The sequence below is a fragment of the Psammomys obesus genome, unplaced genomic scaffold (assembly GCF_907164565.1).
Source record: "Psammomys obesus unplaced genomic scaffold, mPsaObe1.curated_primary_1811, whole genome shotgun sequence".
In the NCBI taxonomy this organism is placed as follows: domain Eukaryota; kingdom Metazoa; phylum Chordata; class Mammalia; order Rodentia; family Muridae; genus Psammomys; species Psammomys obesus.
This window is the reverse complement of record NW_026591598.1, coordinates 4,673,389-4,693,726: the sequence shown is the minus strand read 5'-3', so window position 1 is coordinate 4,693,726 and position 20,338 is coordinate 4,673,389. Positions and strand designations below refer to the sequence as shown.

Here is a 20,338-nt window from a genome sequence, read left to right as displayed (position 1 = left end):
TTGCTTTGGCGGGGACCATCCAATCCCCCCAGCATTTTGCTCTCTGGGGTGTCTGCCGAAACTTTCTTTCATTATTCCAAGGCTATGCTTGAGAACACTCGGTAGTGCTTGGGTTACTTGAAACATAAAAGTCTGAAGCCTGAGGCTGGGTGTCATCCCTGCACAGCCAGGCGAATCCTGCCTGTCTGGTTTTCTCTGCTCACACTCATACTCAACCCTCTTCCCAGCCGAGGCTGGAATCTCCCTAACACTGGCCCATCCTGTCCCACCTCCTCTCCTCTGCTCATACAGTTCTTTCCACCTCCTGTGCCCACAACATGCCTTATTCTGTCCTTCGGTCTCTCTATCTTCAAGGCCCAGGACAAATCTCTTTCTTCCTCTGGTAAATCAGCACACACCAGCCAAGGTCACAAAGCTCTCTCCTTATGTAGCTATCTGGAGCTCTCACTATTTGTCCTTGCTACTTGAGTCTCAGCTCGAATGGCCAAGAGTTACCAGTGACCTATCACTGGGCACCCGTGTTGCAGGATATCTGATCACGTTGTGAACCCCAAGATTGCGTTGTTTACTGGAATAACCTGTTTTTGGTTGCAGTGTGGCTCAGCCCTAGCACACACCTTTAATCCAAGAGCTTTCTGTAAATGGGATTAAATAAATTTAACCCTAGGTCAAGAGGTGGAGCAAGCAACTAGCAGACAGGAGTATACATGGGGGAAAAAAAACATAGATAGTGAGAGGAAGTCAGGAGGATGGATAGGGAGACAAACAGGAAGTAGAAGGGAGAAAGATTCAGTTTGGTGTGGGGAAGGAAGCTTCTTTTTCCTTCCGTGACACAGGCTGAGGAGGAAGGTCAGCTGGGTGCTTTCTCTGCCTCTCTGAGCTTATAAGCTTTCACCCCAGCATCTGGCTCCCATATCTTCTTTGGTAAAAATCAAACATTTGAGATTTTGTTAAGAGCAGCACACCTGCTCACTCTTCAAAAATAAAACAGGGTGGTGCTATCTTTATTTCTGCACCCTTATATCATTTCCTGCAAGACACAGAGTTGAATTCAACATGATTTCCAATCCACCCTAAGTCAGTTCAACCAGTTCTGTAAAATGTCCATATCATATCAATCCCTGTGCCTAAGTCCTAGAGGCACAGAGAACCCCACGGTCTGGTAGCAGAAATGGGCTCACAGGCAAGCTTTCCACAGAGGCTCTCCACCTGTGGGTCACGAACCCCATAGGGGGTGATGTATCAAATATCCTGCATATCAAATATTTATATTATAATTCATAACAGAAGCAAAATTACAGCTACAGAATAGCAATAAAATAATTTTATGGTTTGGGGTCACCAGAACATGAAGAGCTATAAAAGGATCATAGCATCAAGAAGGTTGAGAGCCACTGCTTTAGAAAGATAGGGCCGCCAAGCTGCAGAGATGCCAGAGGGGACTGGGCACTGTGGAGTGCCCCACGGTGACAGAGCCTTGAGCTGGAATCTCAGGGGTGCTAGTAACACGTCACTCTAGCTGTTTACAGAACTCTGAGATGGATAAACGGCATCTGATCATTTTGTCTGTGGGGTTTCCATCCCGCTCTTCCCAGTCCCCATTAGCTCCATTAGGAGCTAATCGAGACATGGAGCTGCAAGTAGCTGAGAGCTGGAGGGCTTTTCAAGGCTGGGTGCTCTATCTCTCCACACACATGGAAAGAGCCAGGCCAGATGGGTTAAGTGACTTGCCAAGGTCACTGTCTCTGAAGAGGCTCGGCTAAGAGCTGTGTGTTGAGATTCAAGTCTTTGGAAAGAAGCGGGGTGGAGGGAGCCATCTCAGTGCCGGATGACAGTAGTGGCCTTGGGCTCTGACAGACCTGCAGCATTGTTCGGGCTGTGATCCTAGCTGCTGACAGTGGGCAGGGTCTGTTACCTTGCTGCGTCTGTTGCCTTGCTTCTGATTTACCACGCCACAGAGTCACTGGGAGACTTGCAGGATTAAATGAGACACTCCCAGCACTGCCTGACTTTCGCTACACACAGAAGTCTTGGAGGTCTGCCCGCTCTGTCTCCAGACAGCAAGCCTCCTCAGGGCCACTGAAGATGAAGGCAGGTCTCCCCTCCTCTCCTGACCTTCTCTGCGTTCACCCATAGTGCACATTTTGCCAAGACGGCGGCTAGGGATTTGTCACTGATCCCAAGATCAAAAGGAAAGACCCAGAATGTTTGCTGGACCCTTAATGGCTCTGCTCCAGGAGCTCACCAAGGGGAAGTAAAGGGTAACACGTTATTCTAAGAGGGTTCTGGAAGGTAAGCACCATGATAGATTTGGATGGCTAGGCAGGGCTAAGCAGGCCTGTGCAGAGGAATGAATGCCAATGTGAGTCTAGCAGGCAGGGCGTGAGTGCAGGATGGGTGCCTCTGCCCTGGGGGTGGGAGTGGGGAAGCCTCAGCTGAAATTCAGAGCCCAGGCTTTTCTTTCCTCCCCTCTGGAGGATGAGACTCAAGTCCGGAGCCTGTTTCTACGAACGTGGCCTTAGCTGGGGTCAGCAATCATGTGAGTAGGAAGGAGGCCGGCATATGAGCACAGTCGGGCATGAACAGGAGTACCTGAGAGTAGGCAAGGGATTGGGAGGAGGGTGCTGTGCGCAGGTGTCAGCGGGATCAGGAACTAACCTTCCTCTGAGCTCTGAGCCAGGTTTCTAATTACAATCTCCCCCTCTTAATTCCAGAGACTCCCCATGAGGAGATAAATGTACAGAGTGGCAACCCAGCCAGCAGGGAGAGCTGGGATTTACACACGGCACAAACAGCCCGAACACCGGGCCACACCGTGAGCAAACTGGGAACGGATGTGGAGAATACAGACACGCCTCCTGCAGGTGGGAGGGTACCGATGTAGGAGTGCAGGTGGGGGTTACGTGGCCGTGGAAGTGTGATCACAGGTCAATGCTTGGCAAGTGCCAACCACACATCTCAGGACTCTGCTGCAGGTGTGCTATGGAGGAAAGGGACAGGTGGGAGCCAGGCTGGGGTTGAATAAGGGGCGTGTGTGTGTGTGTGTGTGTGTGTGTGTGTGTGTGTGTGTGTGTGGCTGGTGTTGCATGGGTGTGAGACCCCAGGTGCATGGGATCAGTGTAACGGGCTGCTGTTGGTGCCTGGTGGAAGATGGGACCTTCTCCTCCGAGGCCAACTGTGCTAGGCAAGCAGATGGCCCTCATCTTGGGACTCTGCCCCCTCCCTCTTCCTCCCAGCCTTGGCAGGTCTGGCCACCCACCTGTACTGTCATCGTAGACCACCGTGGCTGACCGCCACTTGAGGGACTGGACCAAGTCGAGGATGGCGTGGCTGAGGGAGGCGTAGTCAGGGTAGAGGTTCACGTAGAAGGTGTCTTTGTTGTCCAGGGGGTGGTGCTTCCAGCGCAGTTGGATGTGGGGCACCTCCAAGGCGTTGCAGATGGACTGGACAGCATTGGTGCAGGAGCCCTGGGATGGCCCAAAGATGGCTACTACGCCCAGCGCCAACTGGTCACAGGCTGCAACAGAGTGGAGGACGGCACGGGTCAGTGAGGTGCTGTGTGCGCCGGGAGCGTGACCATTGAGTGAACAAGTGGGGAAAAGAGCCAAACATACCCATAGACCAAGCCAGCATGGATGCCACCCTACATGGCCATTGGAGCAAAGCCACTGCCATCATCTTCCTGCAGTAGACACCTGCCACCCTCCCTGTCATGTCCACACTTAGCGGCCAGAACGGGCCTACATGAAGGCTCATGTCACGTCTTTGCTCTCCATCAGTGTAAAAGCTGAAGTTCTTATTGTGCCCCTAGAAGAACTACGCACTGCAGCTTTTCTTCACCCCCTGTTCCTATGACCACTGCTACTTCCTGCTTCATCTCCCGCCTTTGTCTGTCTCTCTCATAGCACTACAGTCCTGCTGACTTCCAGGACATTCCCCAAGCACAGTGAGAACACTCATTCCTTCAGCTATCCATCTGACTCTCTCCTTTCCCAGAGGTCTCTGTATCTGTACGTCTTATTAGGGAAGCCATCACTGCCCAGCCTCTAACAGCAGCTCCAGTCTCCCCTCCCCAATTCTCTAGGCTCTGTGCCCTGGAGATTTTGCTTCAAAGGTCTATAAAATGGGGCCTCCAAGAGTAAATACTGAACCTGGGAAGGCAGGCACATTGTAAAACAAAATCTGTCTTTTCCTCCTCCCATAATGAATGCACCAATCCCCATCCCGTCCCTTCTCTTTTACATACATGCACGCACACACACACACACACACACCACCACCACCACCACCACCACCACACCACACCAAATAGTTTTTTTAAAGGATGTACACCCTTGCTAGCTCAGATTGAAGACTTGACTGAACAGCTTGTGTCATCCCCCCCGCACTGCTCCAAAAAAAATCTTCCTCATGGATCCCCACTCTGCTCTGACATTGAAAAAGGCAGCCCAAGGATGCAGCATATCTTTCATCCTTACATTTTTCACCCTATTCTGTGATGCTCCTACCCTGGACTAAGGGGTGAGAATCATCTCTGACTGAGTCAGGGCACAGTAGAGCAGGCACAAGGTATGTGATGCAGAAGACAGTGTTGAGATGCTGGTGTTGGTGTGGAGGGCAGGGCTGGTGATAAAGATGTCTCTGGCATTGCAGTCATGGAGATGCAGCCATCAGGGATGGCAAGAGATGTGAGTGGAGAGAGAAAAGGAGACAAAAATGAGGCTACTGCAAACCACAGTACCCGTGGGGTGCTGCTGCTATAAAGATGTTCTTGTTGGAGAAATGATGGTGGTGAGGACATTAGGAGGGATGGTGTTGATGTTGGCAAGACTAGTGATGATAAAGATGTTGTCATAGCAATGATGGAGATGATGGCAGTAGAGGTAGGGATGGGGTGATAGCATGGATAGGGATGACAAGAATTGTGTTTCTGATGTTTGTGGTGGTGATGGATGACAGTGATGTCCACGCTGGATTCCATTCTCTTAAAGCTCCAGAGTCTAGACCTACTTGGGATCATTCCTGATTTTCATTGCTTTTTTTTTTTTCTCCTTGTCCCCTCTCTACATCTGTTTTCTAGTCTCTCTGTTTCTTCTATCTTCTGAGGATCCTCCAGGATGGAAGAACCCTGCTATCAACAAGGCCCAGGACAGGGGTTATCACAGCCACAGCATCGGCGACAACAGCAGCCTTGCTTCCAGATGTTTGCAGGGCAGCAGCCAACCTTGTCCTGGCAGTCCCGTGCATGCACAGCAGTAATTACATTATTTGTGGCTTCAATTTTGAATCCATTTTCTGGTCATTTTATAGTAACTCAGTGGTTCACAGTCATTGTAGGAGTCCCCAGCCTGAATACAACCCCCCTTCCATGGCAATTGTAGTTATAGCTGAAATTATCCCAATCAATTTATGTCTTAAAAGGAATTGAGCCACCCAGAGAATAAGTGCAGGCAGAGGAGCCTGGGGAGTGCTGGGTCGATTCCAGCCTGCTCTGGCCAGGCTTGGAAGAAAACAGTGCTTTCTGGGCTGCTGGCTCAGAGCCTGCCTGGCAGACATTCTTCTTTTAATTTTCCACAAAAACATTTCAAAATAAAGGCAATAGTGAAAGTTCCTTTTAATGGGGAAAGGCCTCCTGGGCCTCAAGCAGGAGAAAGGACTAATTCAGCCAGAGCTGGTGGGGTAGTTGGTGCCAGGTTTTGTGTTGCTGTCTCCCCTCGCCCCACGTGCCCTAAGGTGGCAGAATCCAGCTCACGGGGCAGGGGCGGGGGGGGGGAGGATGGTGGTGGTAACTTCCATCTGGGAACAATTAATTATCACTGGATGCCTCAGAACTGGGCCTAAGTGCATCTCCTTGGAAGGTCCTTATGAAGCTCCTGAGGAATGCAGCCTGAAAAATCAAAGATCAAAAGAAGTACAGACCAGGAGAGTGTGAAGCTCCTGGGGAAGGGGCGGGGGTGTTCAGTGAAAGTTGGCCCAGCAAAAGAAATGCCTGGAGGATCAGACAGTGTTGCTGCCATCTGTGGAAGAGGGAGGCTACCTGCCAGATTTGAAAAACTGAGATACAGTGCCATATACTAAAGCCTCTTTCCCCCCACCTACATCTCTGTGTGTGTGTGTGTCTGTGTATGTCTCTCTGTGTGTGTCTTTCTGTCTGTCTTTCTCTGTGTGTGGTTTGTGTGTGTGTGCATGTTTGTGAGAGAGAAGGAGAGAGAGATATGGAACCAAGGAACATGCCAGACAAACTCTACCACTGAGCTGCACTCCTACCTGAGTTTATTCCTTTCTGGCGGACTAAAATTCCATTGTTTAACTATGTGCTGATCGGTTTGTTTTTCTTTTTTTGATGGTCCCCTCATCCATCTCTAGCTTTTGTTTGTTAACAGAAAATTGACTAGATAGAAACATCCTTCTAGGCAAAAAGTTTGGTGAAGTTGAATCTATCTTACCAACTTTGCATACATGAAAAAATATCTCAACATACATGTCTCACCACATACAGAAAATCACTCAGGATACATGAGAGAGCAACCAAGAAAGACACAACTACAGAACTCCTAGAAGAAAACAGAGGACACTGTCTTTAAAAGAGGAAAAGAGTTCTCAACCAGAACACACAATGAGAATTATTAATAAATCAAACTTCTTATAATTAAGGACTTTGCTTCTCATTAGATACAACTACTGAGAAAGTATTAAAGACAACCCCACATGTAATGAATATAGTAAATATATAAATGTATTATTCACTCACTCCCAAAATTACTTTATTTTTATTTTTTTAAAAATTTTTTATATTAATCACAGGTTATTTACTTTGTATCCCAGCCATAGCCCCCTCCCTCATTCCCTCCCAATCCCACCTTTCCTCCTTCATCTCCCTGCCCCTTTCCAAGTCCACTGTTAGGGGAGGTCCTCCTCCCCTTCCATCTGACCCTAGCTTATCAGGTATCTTCAGGATTGGCTGCTATGTCCTCCTCTGTGGCCTACAAGACTGTTCCTCCTTGGGGGGGGGGTAAAGGAGCCAGTTGTTGAGTTCATGTCAGACATAGTTCCTGTTCCCCTTACTAGGGTAACCCACTTGGTTACTGAGCTACCACAGGCTACATCTGAGCAGGGGTTCTAGGTTATAGCTGTACATGGTCCTTGGTTGGAGAAACAGTCTCATAAAGTGCCCCGTGCCCTGATATATTTGTCCTTGTGGAGCTTCTGTCCTCTCTAGGTCATACTAACACCCCCTTCTTTTTTTGCTGGAGAGGTTGTAGAGAATTGGGAACCCTCCTCCATTGCTGGTGGGAATGTAAACTTGTACAACCACTTTGGAAATCAATCTGGCACTTTCTCAGACAATTAGGAATAGCACTTCCTCAAGATCCAGCTATACCGCTCCTAGGCATATATCCAAAAGAAGCTCAAGTACACAACAAGGACATTTGGTCAACCATGTTTGTAGCAGCTTTATTCATAATAGCCAGAACCTGGAAACAAACCAGATGTCCCTCCATGAAGGAATGGATACAGAAATTGTGGTACTTTTACACAATGGAATACTACTCAGCAATTAAAAACAAGGAAATCATGAAATTTGCAGGCAAATGGTGGGATCTAGAAAAGATCATCCCGAGTGAGGTATCCCAGGAGCAGAAAGACACACACAGTATATACTCACTTATACAGACCTATAAGATAGGATAAACATACTAAAATCTATACACCTAAAGAAGATAAACAAGAAGGGGGACCCGAAGTAAGATGATCAATCCTCACTTAGAAAGACAAATGGGATGGACATGGAAAGTAGGAGAAAACAAGTAACAGGACAGAAGCCTACAGCAGAGGGCCTCTGAAAGACTCTACCTAGTAGTGTATCAAAGCAGATGTGGAGACTCATAACCAAACTTTGAGCAGAGTGCAGAAAACCCAAATGACTCTTAACAGAATATATATATATATATTTCCTTTAAATCAACAAGGAAATGACAAACAACTCAATTTTTAAAAGGTCATTGAAAGATTCTATAAAAGGGAAAAAGAATATTCAAGTGACCTATTCAATATTCAGAGTAGCAGAGCGGGACATGTTAGGTCTTACGGGGCAATGGGACACAGAAGCACAAAACGAGGCCTTTCCCCATTAAAAGGTACTTCCACTGTCTAATCAATAGGATAACCACTTTGAAAGATCTGCAGAACGGCTGAAACCTTAAAAAGTCTGACCTTCCTGCGTGTCAGCTCCCATGCAGAACACCTGCCAGCCCTGTGCTGCCGGGGGAATGCAGATTTGTGCAACCACCTATGAAACTGTTTGGCTGAACACGGTGACCCCATGCTTTAGCTTCTAAAAATAAACTCAACCAAACGGGGTAACTATGCCCCGGAAGACAAGCCCATGGCCATTCACGAAACACCATGTTAGTAACCCTCCCTCCCGAGAGGGAGCAGCTCAAGGGCTGGCGGAGAGTGTGAAGCGCTTTTCAAAGGTTCATCAGTCTGTTGTCATGTCTCTAGTGGAACGCCTCACTGAGAGCAGGCCCGGGAGTGCTGCTGGGGTCAACACTACAGATGACTCTCAGGGACCGGTCCTGGGGCCCAGTAACAAGCAGGGCTCAAAATGGAGATGCGGAGCGATTTTAACCTGTGACCTCTGAGGACAGGCTAAATCAGCACATGGCAACAGCATGGAGCCGTGGGAGCCACAAGTAGGTGGCATGGGCACAGGGCTTCCCAGAGGCCTAGGAGGCCTTGCCTGGTCTCTGGCTTGGTCTGGGTGCTAGGGATGCTGTCTTGATCGGGTGTAGACAGGTTTGTTTCTTCTGAGTACTTGCCGGCCAAGCCGATTTTTCTCTCCTCTCCTGCATCATCCCCTGCAGTTCCCAGGCCTGGGTTCACTTCCTGAGTCAAAGAAGTCTTGCAGTAGCAGGGATGGTCCACCTCTGCCGTTCTCACCCTGTGATGCCTGACTTCTGTCACACAGCAAATGCTCACCCAGCAAATCCACCCTGCCTCCCGTGTTGCCCCTGGCCTTCCTGTTTCCCACCATCCTTCAGAGCACAGCATAGGCATCTCTTACTCCAGGAAGCCCTCCTGCATGTGCCAGCACTTGTATGATTCGTTACCCTTCTCTCTGGCTATTGTAGCTGTTGGTCCTTTGACCCAACTTGCTAGTCTCTTAGCTGTGACCTGTAGAGGGTGAAGCTCCGTCCCACACTGGGATGATCAGGAGAAATCCACAGTGAGTTCAGGACACCAGGAAGGCCTCCATGCGGCCCCTCACTTCTCTATCAGATCAAACCATTGGTGATGGCTTTGTGCCCCTGGGTGCAGTTCCATGATAGGTATGCTGGTTAGTTTTGTCAACTTGGCACAGACTAGAGACACCTGGGGGAGGGAGCTGCAGCTAAGGAATTGTCCTCATCCAGACTGGCCTGTTGCCTTGACTGACGATGTAAAAGGGCCCAGCCCAGTGTGGGTGGCGCCACCCATGGCGGGTGGTCCTGGGTTGTCTAAGAAGAGAGGCAGTCAGCATGGTCTCTGCTTCAGCTCCTGCCCCTGGTCCCTGCCTTGGCTTTCCTCCAAATTGGATTTTGTCAGTGTTTTATCATAGCAACACAGGCAAACTAGGACACTAGGTTATATAGTACTGTAATGAAACGTTAACAGAGCCTGTTGTCTAGTGTTAGAGACAAAACACATACACACACACACACACACACACACACACACACACACACCCTTACACTCACACACCCACACACCAAGAAGTTGACATTGTGAAAGAAAAGCCTAGGGTTATAAAGACAAAGGCAGAAGCCATGGGGCTGCATGGGGGTAGAGTGTGTGTGTAAACAGAATGTACCAAAACCCCGAGGAGAGACACAGAGCTGGAAGCTGTAACTGAGTGTAAGGAACTGGGTACACAGATGTGGCAGGTCTAGCTGGGGCTAGATTGGCCAGCATTTGATGACCTGGGGTTGGGGTTCACTATCTAAGGCTTTAGGAGGTAAGCTGTGTGGTCTGATATGGAGGAAAGACTTCTGGAGCGGATGGTTCTGTCTCTGTTCTCTGTGGACAACCTGGCACCATTGCATAAAGCTGTTCTGTGCTGCCACCAGGCCGGGGAAGGTGCGGATGCTGAATCCCAAAGCATCACTCACTAGCCAGATTGCATAGCCTTTGGCCTGGTTGAACCCATGAGGGCCTCTGATCTGACTCCAGGCATTTGCTGAGTCCTAAAATTTCTTTGAATAGGTCTGATCCAATGCAGTCATTTGCTCCTGGGTGTCAGCGTAGCAAGGAGATGGATCCTTTTCCTCCTGGTGCTGGCTGTAAGGTATGCAGAAAATAAGCATCCCCGCCACCCCCCCCACACACACCAGTTCAGGAGGCGGGGCTTAGCGCAGGAGGCAGGGCTTAGTGGAGAAGGCGGGGCTCAGGACTAAGCTAGCTTTGAAGATCAAAGGTAACAGCTCAAAGTCACTGTGCCTCCGACTATAGGCACACAGTGGGAGGGGGGGCGGCAGGAAAAGCCCCTCGGGAGTCAGGACCCGCCTTCATGACCTAGTACATGAAGGGCAGGAGCCGAGTGTACCTAGAGCCAAATACTATTCTTTAGCGTGTCAGGCACAGTCCTTGGCACTTAATAAAGGCACTATTTCACAGAGTAGGGAACTGAGGCACTTTTGTTCAACCCAGCTGAGGTCGGGGTTGTCGGCATGGCAGCTTGGGCAGCCTGGCTCCACAGCCCATACGCTGCAGACTCTCTGGGCTCAGAAGCCTAACCACTGTGGGGCTTTGGAAAACGGAACCACCAGCAGGTAACATCCTGGCTGCTTTGCCCCTGGCAGCCCAGGAGATCATATGGCTTAGAAATCAGAAACTCCTTAGAGAGACGGGTGAGTCTCAACCTGCTGGACAGACGTGGATGATACTGACCCCTAAACTCGGCTTACAGGGCTCCGAGACAATGATTCTCAGGTTCCGAACCATCATTCAATGAGTCATGTAACAGTCGCTTCACTGAGCAGTTACTATAGTCTCTGACCCTTCAGGTGCCCCAGAAATAGACCAAATACCAAAAGAGAATCTTCCCTTCAGTAATGTGAGAGAGAAGAGAAAGTACATTAAAAACACAACGATTTAACTAAAAACTGTGATATGAGCTTTGATGGGCTATGATATCATATTTCGGAAAGGATGACCTAGTCATTTTGGAAATGAGATTCCTTAAGCTTGAGATCTTTAAATGGTTACATGGAAATCTAAGGTTCTACTGGAAGCTATTTCCAGTTATCTAAGCCTTTAAGTTGAATTTGAATTAAATATATATGTAAAAATATAGTTCAGATATGCAGCCTCCCTCGGGATCTTCAGGGAATTGGTTCCAGGACCCCCTGCAGATAGCAGACATGCAGATGCCGGTCCCTGGCGCAGAGAGACTCAGTATTTGCATATATCTTCCACATACTCTGCCTTATGCTCTAAAGTCTCAAGACGCCTCGTCCCACAATGCAATGCAGATGCTATGTAAATAGGCGCTGTGCTTATTGTTTAGGGAAAATGGCACAGAAAAGTCTATATATGTTTAGTACAGAAGCGACTGGTTTTTTTTTTTCTCTCCCCCCCCCCCCCCCCCCGAGTGTTTTTGTTCAGTGGTTTGTTGAAATCACAGACTTAGAGCCCATGAGCCTGCAGGGCTGACTGTGTGCATGAGCGCATGCATGGGTTTGCGTAGACGAGTGAAAGGACCCTAACGTGGGGCTACAGGGATGGCTTGGCACTCTAGGAGAGGAGCCAGGTTCGGTTCCCAGCACCCACACAGCAGCTCACAATCAAATGTGGTTTGGGGCGGGGACCTGACACCCTCTTCTGGCGTCTGCAGGCACTGTATGCACGTGGTGCCCCATGCAGGCAAACACGCACACGCACAAAGCAGAAATCAGTAAGTCTTTTGAACAAGCCCGGCAGCGGCGGCACACGGCTTTAATCCCAGCGCTCAGGAGGCAGAGGCAGGTGGGTCTCTGAGCCTGGTCTACAGAGTGAGTTCCAGGATAGCCAGGGCTACACAGGGAAAAACCTAAAAACAACAACAAAAAACATCTAAAAAATCTAAATACAACAACAAAAAAAAACCCCAAACAAACAGAAGATAGTAACAACAACAACAACAAAACATTGTGTACTCAGGGTGCTGTGTAGCACACTGGAAGATGGCTGCTCACCCAGGTACTGAGACGTCAGATACTGTTCTGTATGTACCTGAGGACCCACGGGCAGAGGAATTTCACTCTCTGAAATGTGTCCCCTCGTTGGCAAAGATATGGGTAATATCCGTTTTAATCTTACTTCTTAAGAATTCACGTGTGAGACAACTTTAACTGGACTCACCGCAATGCGCCGTTGAGCCAGGACTTTCTAGTGCCTGTAGGTGACAGAATGTACAGACCCATATGAGTATGGAGCCGGTGCCAGGCTTCAGGGCTCATCGGTAGGCTCTAGGGTCAGGTTGCTGCTGGCATTGAGCAGCGTGCTGTGTTCAGGACGCATTTCTATGGCAGGCAGATGGTGTGCTCTCGGGCTAACACAGGGTCTGCTTCATATGCATCTATGGCTACCCCGGTAGGATACCAACGGAAGATAAAATAAGTTTCCTAGCAAGGCGACTATGGTTGGTAATAACGTATCGCCTATTCTGAAGGAGCTGAGAGGATTGTTGACGTTCTTACCATAAAGACAGAATAAAGGCTAGATGGGGCAGGCATGCCAGGTCCTCTGACTTGGCACACATGTATCCAGACAGCACGTGCTACACCATACATAGTTACAATATTTGTCCATTCAAAAGTAAAAGTAAGAGAAAAGAGAAATCAGTTTTGAAAACGTTCACATTGGTTCAAAGGTCCTGGAGACCTTGCCTGGCCTCCTCTCAGGCAATCTTAGCCCTTGTCTACTTTTCCTCAGCATTCCAGACGCCCTTCATAACCTCCCAGAGTCTTGCTGTGTAGTTCAGGCTGACCTTGTACTTGCTATATAGCCCAGGTTCTTCAGCTCACGATCTCCCCTCGGCTTCCCAACTGCTGGCATTACAGGCTACAGCATCATACCTGGCTGGCCTGGGGCTCCCTCGCAGCCCCCACCCCTTCTCCTGGGGGATTGGTACAGCCTGTTCTAGACTGAGACAGAATCAGGTCCCCAGACCCAGTGGGAAGGCTCCCCTCTCCCCCAGGCCGCAGGTGCACAGCGAGGATCTGCACTCACCCTTCTTGGTGGCCTCAAAGCTGTCATGGAAGTGAATCCTCTGGATGTCATAAGTGAGAGTCGTGTTGGGCAGCAGAGTCCTGTTCCTGTTGATGATGTTGGCAGAAAATCGAAAGGCATGCTCCTCGGCGTTCATGACCTGGGCGTTGGGGCCGTCTGCATACTCAAAGATTCCTCCTGTGAGAGATGAGAGAGCTGTGTGTGGGAGGAGGGACGGAGCTGGAGCAAGGATGCTTCACTCAGGTCTTCTAGACAAGGTCCTCCCACCCCCAGTGTTCAGTAAGATCCTGGATAATTTCCATGTTCAAAAATTATACATTTTACCCAACTAGCAAATTCCTGCTAACAAAATCTGACAGGCCAAAATAAGATTACCAACTTAAGACTGCTATGAAAATTCTTAATAGAGTTCTGGCAAGTAGAGTCTACCAGAATATTACAAGGCTAACATACCATGACCACACAGTTTTATTTCAGGAATGCAAGACCAGCTCAATAGAAAGGAATCCATGAATACCATTCCACCATATCAACAGTTCAAAGGAGATGAAAATACGATCGGCTCACAAAATTCAGGAAGGCGTCTGAAGAAAGTCAGTGTCTATGAAGGATACCATAAAGAACGCTTAATAAGACAGTGGCAGGAAAGACACTTCCTTCAAGCGGCTTTAGCTCACATTGTTCTTAGCACCACACTAACTAATACCTAATGAAACGTTAGAGGTGTTCTTGTCAAAGGAAAAAAGAAAAAAAAAGTGTTGGCGAAGATTCACACCATGCCACTAACCAGCAAAAAAACGAGATAAAGTGAACTATGAGGCAGGACTCGGCAAAGGTGCAGGTTCTTATTTGCACATGACATAAACGCTAACGTATTGTGATTGTATTCACTCCCCATCACCACCTCTCATCTCCCTCCCTCTCCTTCCCAGCTAGCCCTCTATTTTCATGATTCTTTTTTTCTCGTTGTGTGTATGTACAGGTCCTGTGCAGGTGGTCACAGTTGCTGTATGTTCACGATTGCAATGGCCACGCCACAGCCCCGAGTCAGCAAGTCACCACACTGCTTTCCACCCTCCGGCCCTTATGGTTCTCCCACCTCCTGCAGTGTTCCCCAGACCTCAAAGTGGGTAACGTGGACGTCTCTGGGGGCTGAATGCTCAACCGTCACGAATCAGCATAGAGCCCGCAGAGGCTTTTCTTCTGCCTCACACTGCACTAAGTTACGGGTATAAACAGGAAAAGTTTAGAAGGCGGCTTAACGGCATGATCATTTATCAAATCATCAGTAGTAGGCTTCCTCTGTAAGGTCTGTGATAACCCTAGCTGTAGGCTTTTGCGCAGGTTTATACAGCACCAGGCATACAGTCCCTCCCATGGAGCAGGCCTCAGATCCAATCAGGAATTGGTTGGTTGCCCAATGCTAGCTGCTATTGCACCATTGGATGGAATGGACCAAAACAAAAACAAACAATCAAGCAAGCAATCCCCAACCACAAAGATAGGTAAGAGCAGCTGTTAGGGAGAGCTAGATAACTAGCTAGCACTTTTTTTTTTCTTTTCCAGTTTTTGTTTTGTTTTGAGACAGGGTTTCTCTGAAGCCCTGGCTGTCCTGGAACTCACTCTGTAGATGGGGCTGGCCTCCAACTCAGAGATCTGCCTGTCTGTGACTCCCAAGTGCTGGGATTAAAGGCATGTGACACCACGCCCCACTAATTAGCACATTTTAATAGCGCCTCTTTATATCAATGAGAACTCACAGGGAAACAAAACAAACAGCAAAAGGTTCCCCTCGACCGCCTCTGCACAAATATTAAGCAACAAATAACAGCCCAAGTACAAACATATGATGATTTTACAAATTATGAAAACAAATGAAGTACCTTAAGCAACAGTGATAACTAAACCAAGGGTGTTAGCGCACGCCTTTGATCCCAGCACTCAGGAGGCAGAGGCAGGTGGATCTCTGTGAGTTTCAGGAACGCCAGAGCTACACAGTGATACCCTGGTAAGGGGCGACGAGGCAGAGAGAAATAGAGAGACACATACATAGCCCTAACGCTGCTACTCCTTGGAAAGTAAAGGTTCAAGTCTCAGTTTTCTCCAAAGACACTTTTCAGTTTAATTCAACCCCAATCACAACCACAAAAAGATTTTTCTTCTACTTGGAAAAATGACTCTAAAATGTGTGAGCTAAACATTAGATAATGGCTGAAAAAATGTCTTTACAGGAATGATGAAAGGTGACTTGTATTAACAGATTTTAAAATATATCATTAAGCCAAAATAATTAAAACCATGTTGTAATAGCGTCTGAAAACAAGGAAGATCAAGAGAATGAGATAAAAAGCCTTAGAAAGAGGCTCAGGCAGAGACAAGTATCTAAAACATGAATGAGAAGGAAGTTTCACAGCAGCAAAAGAATGAATTATTCATTAATTGTGTCTTGATAATTATTCTATTATTTGGGATTTCAAGTCCCCTCACCCTTTTGGTACAAGGCTTGAACCCATGGTTTCACACACACTAGACAAATGTTCTACCACTGAGTTACATGCCTGGTTCTTTAGATTTCAACCTTAATACATTCCAGATGAATTAAAGAGTAACAAGAAAACAGAAAGGGGGAAAAATAACACTGAATAATTAATTGCCAAATGTAGAGGGTGCGGGTGAATAGCAATAGAATATCAGAGTGGAAGAAACCTGTCTAAGAATTTCAATGAAGTCGGAAAATGCTGGAGAAAGACTGCTAACTCTGAGGAAGTGAGATTAGACTTCTACACACCAAAATCACCAAGAACAACTTTGGCAAGAAGCTAACTAGAAAAAAAAAATCTGTAGCATAGACAGCAGCATGAAAGTTAATGTTATAAAAAGCACTTAAAACAAACAAACAAACAAAAAGCAAAAACCAACCAAACAAACAAACAAAAACCCCAAAACCTCATACCCCAGCCTAAGCAGGTGCAAAGGAAAAGTATGGGTTTTCCATTGACAAAAAAATGCAAACAAGCTATCATTCGATCTAGAAATACCCAACTAGGGGACAGTAAGCCATGTATATCTGTGGAACTATAAACATTTGAAGATATGACTCCTCATTGGGGAAACTTCTACTTGGAACAGATGGTGACCATTACGGAAAACCATAACCAACCAGAACACAGAGTTGTGGAGCTCAGCTGCAACGGACCCAACCTCGCTCAACACCTGCACCCAGAGCTCAGGGATCATTGGAGAAGAGGGCACCGAAAGAGCCAGAGGACCAGAAGCTTATGTCTCTGAGAAATGTCAGAGAAGCTGTACCCAAGAAGTCTCACCAACATGGCTGCTTGAACAAGACTCTGAGCAAGCTTGTTGCTTTGTCAGACATGTTAACATGGAAGAAGAAGATCTCACCAGGCCCCAACCCAGGACAAGAACCACAGGCAATTAAGGGATGCTGAGAACACGAGAAATAGTCTTGCCACAGAAGGGTACACAGATTGGTTACTCAGTGCCAAATGGCAGCCCTGAAAACATACACATATATTACATGGACTAAGCAGGTTGTATTTCTGGATTTAGGAATTTGTGTGTGTGCGTGCGTGCGTGTGTGTGTGTGTGTGTGTGTGTATAACAACAATTAAAGATAAAAAAGAGACCATGATTTTGAGGAATAACAAACAAAGTACATGGGAGGAATGGAGGGAGGAAAGAAAATGGGGGAGATGATATAATCATAATTCCCCCAAGTTATTTTTAAAGTGTTTTCTTAGACAGGGTTTCTCTGTGTGGCCATGGCTGTCCTGGAAGTTGCTTTGTGGATCAGGCTGGCCTTGAACTCAGAGATCCGTCTGCCTCTGCCTCTGCCTCCTGAGTGTTGAGACTAGAGGTGTGCACCACCACGTGCGCGACTTTTAAAAAATCGTTGCAGTGCGGAAAATGCACGTGATGTGTCTGTTGCTGCAGTTTTGAGGAGATGCAGGAAAGAGAGAAGAGGGGGCTAGAGCCACTGGGTACGGGGAACCACTGCTCATTCAATACTGTCATGTGGTTATGGATAAGCCTTTATTCCTTCAGTAATGAGCTTTCTTGAGATATTACTTGTGTTCTTCAAAACTGACCTGTTTTGTGTACATGGGTGGTGGTTTCGAGTAAGCTATAAAGTCATGTGAGCATACCACAACCCAATTTTGGCACTCCTCCATCATCCAATAATACATCCTGCAGCCATTTCACTGTTTGCACCAGTAGCCCCAGGAAGCCATTTCATTTGCTTTTTTGTCTCCAAATATTTTTTTTTCCTAAATGTTTCATACAAACATAATCACATAGTGGATGTTCTTCTGGGTCTGAAGGAGATGACTCTTGTGCCCAGTGTACTCGGTGTTTGCCGATATGTAGCATGGGTCAGTACCTCGTTCTGTTTAGCTAGCATTACTGTGCATCGATGTGCCGCATCTCACCTATCCATCTGCCAGCTGATGGGCATTTGGGTTGTTTCCATTATTTGGGAAAGCTCAAAGAAAAGAAAACGTGGCTTCCAGTTTCTGGTCTGCCGTATGAAAAGCTTGGAAGTCTTCACTCTAGCTAACAAACCAACAACTTTTCTTGAGTCTGTAAGCATGAAGCCACAAATCCACCATTCCCCCCCCCCCAAAAAAAAAAAAAAAACTGGCTAGAGAGCCCAGAGAACAGAAGAATCCCAGTATACTGGAACCCTTAATGGGAAACACAGGCTTATGTGCTTCAGTACTTGGTCCCCAGTTGGGGGCGCTGTTTTGGGAGGCTGTGGAATCTTTTGGATATAGGATCTAGCTGTCAGACATAAAACCATGGGGTAGGGAGCTGGGCTAGAGAGATGGCTCAGAGGTTAAGGGCATTGGCTGCTCTTCCAGAGGTCCCAAGTTTAATTCCCAGTGACCACATGGAGGCTCGTAAGTATCTAGAATGAGATCTGGTGCCCTCTTCTGGCGTGCAGGCACACGTGTAGGCAAAACATTGTATACAAAATAAATAAATAAATCTTATTTAAAACAAGACAAAACAAAAAACATAGGGACAGGGCAGGAAGGTTATAGCTAGCCCCATTTCCAGCCTGAGGTCTTCTTAGCATCCAGGTTCCTGACCTGACCCAGAGGTATAACAAGCCATCTGCTGCTTCTGACTGCCGAAGAGAGAGTTCCAGGTGCCGAACCTCGCCCACTACAAAACTGTAAGCTAAAAATAAAACCTTCCTCCACAGTGCTGTTCTGTCAGGTATTTTGTTCCATCGATGAGGAAAGTCTGCGGCAGCAGAGACCTAGGAGCAGAAACCATTGTAGGATTCAGTAGGCAAACCCAAATTGCCATTGACAAGTTGCTGGAGTTGTTGTAGATAAGCCCGAGGGCCAAAACTTTCAGGGAGCACCACTTACCGGGTTCCCACATTTCTGGGCTTCGCTCACAGAGCCCCTCCAGGTTCTTACAGTGAGTACTGGGGTACAGGGATTCCCCCAGTGTATTCAACAGTAGAAGACAAAGGAATGATTTTAAAACATGCCAAAGATTTTTCTTCTTCCTTATGAGGTCTGTCTCAGGTGAAATCAGTTGAGTAGAGCCTAACCTGCTGGAGCTTGATCAGGCCCTAATGGACCTGAGGGTAAGGAGATTCAGACTCAGCCAGGGGTGGGCAAGTGAGAAATACTTGGGAGGGTCACAGTCCTGAGTAAAGCTTAGGCTCACTAAAGAACCATCCTAGGCTTAAGAAGATGACCCAGCAAAAAGTGTTTGTCTCACAAGGGTGAGGACTGGAATTCGGATCCCCAGCACCCATGTAAAAGCTGTGGGGGAATGGCAGTCCACCTGTAATTCCAGCACTTCAAAGGCAGAGACAGGACAGTCATTGAATAAGGTGGCTAGCCAGAGCCAGGTAGCTCTGGGTTCAAATAAAGGAATCTGCTTCAGTGAATTAGAGGAGTGTTTGAGGAAGACTCTGAATATTAGTCTCCACATGTGTATGCATATATCTGCAAACACACACACACATAATAGCACATCACTGAAAAGGCAGATTCACAACAGTTCCTTTATCCACTACTCTTTCCCTCCCACCTTCACACACAAGCAAAAAACACAGACAAGTATCAGACTCAAATACAGTCATGGTAAGTATGTTGGAAATGTCCCACTAGAAATTCAAACCAACTCTGTCAATATGCTAAGGGCTCTTGTGGTAAAGTGGACAATATAGAAGACAATGAACTTCTGAGAAAGAGACAAAAAAGAATGCCAGAGAAGATGCCGAAGATGCCGAAGATGCCGGGAAGGGCTCCCAGCAGGTGGACTGTGAGCTTAAGGAACTCTCCATAAATCCCCAAAGCTAAAACCTAGAGGGAGATGTGGGGAGGAGAAAGCAGAAGGACATGGTATCTGAGAACTGCAGGTTATTTCAAAGTAAAAAGGGGGTGAGGAGGAACTGCAGAAGAGAGCTGTGAAAAGAAGAAATAATGGAAATTATAAATGCTGAAAATGCCTGTGAAATTAACGTCAAACACGAAACTACAGGCATAGGATGCTTGAGAAAGGCCATGCAGGATAAACCCCTCCCACCCCCCAGTCACACCAAAGGGTACCATTTTCAAATAAAGGGTTAAAGAAAATCCTGTCAGAGACAGAGGAAAGGCACACCTTCCCTACAGACTAGCAAAGATGGGATTATATTTGACTTACCCGAGATCACCTTGATTAAAAGGTTGTGCGAAATATTTAAAGTGCGGAAGGAAATAAACACCAACCTAGAATTCTTTACCCAGAGAAATTTTCCTTCAAATGGGAAGAGAAATAACAAAAAAAAAAAAAAAAAAAAAAAAGGAAGGAATTTATTTACAGTAAACCTGCACTTCAGGAAATGCAAAAAGACATTTGGAGAGAAGGAAAATGATGTAGGTCAGAAATGGGGAGCAAAACAGAATGAAAAACACTCGAGAGAAATTAAGTGAAGGCAAAATTATTTCTTTCTTATTCTGAATTGATTTAACAAGTAACTGTTCACTTGAAATAACAGTTAAAATTACACACACACACACACACACACACACACACACACACACACACACACACA

At 47.1% G+C, this 20,338-nt stretch overlaps 1 protein-coding gene across 2 annotated transcripts in view; it reads right to left on the bottom strand.

The window, feature by feature from the left end:
* The window catches only part of Grik3 (glutamate ionotropic receptor kainate type subunit 3), a 215,752-nt gene that overhangs the window by 71,210 nt on the left and 124,204 nt on the right, over positions 1–20,338 (bottom strand). For both annotated transcript variants that reach the window (XM_055611045.1, XM_055611046.1), the window contains exons 2-3: positions 13,252–13,428; positions 3,260–3,517 (exon numbers count right to left, since the gene is read on the bottom strand). In XM_055611045.1, the coding sequence (XP_055467020.1) occupies positions 3,260–3,517; positions 13,252–13,428 (435 nt within the window). The remainder of the gene's footprint in view (positions 1–3,259; positions 3,518–13,251; positions 13,429–20,338) is intronic.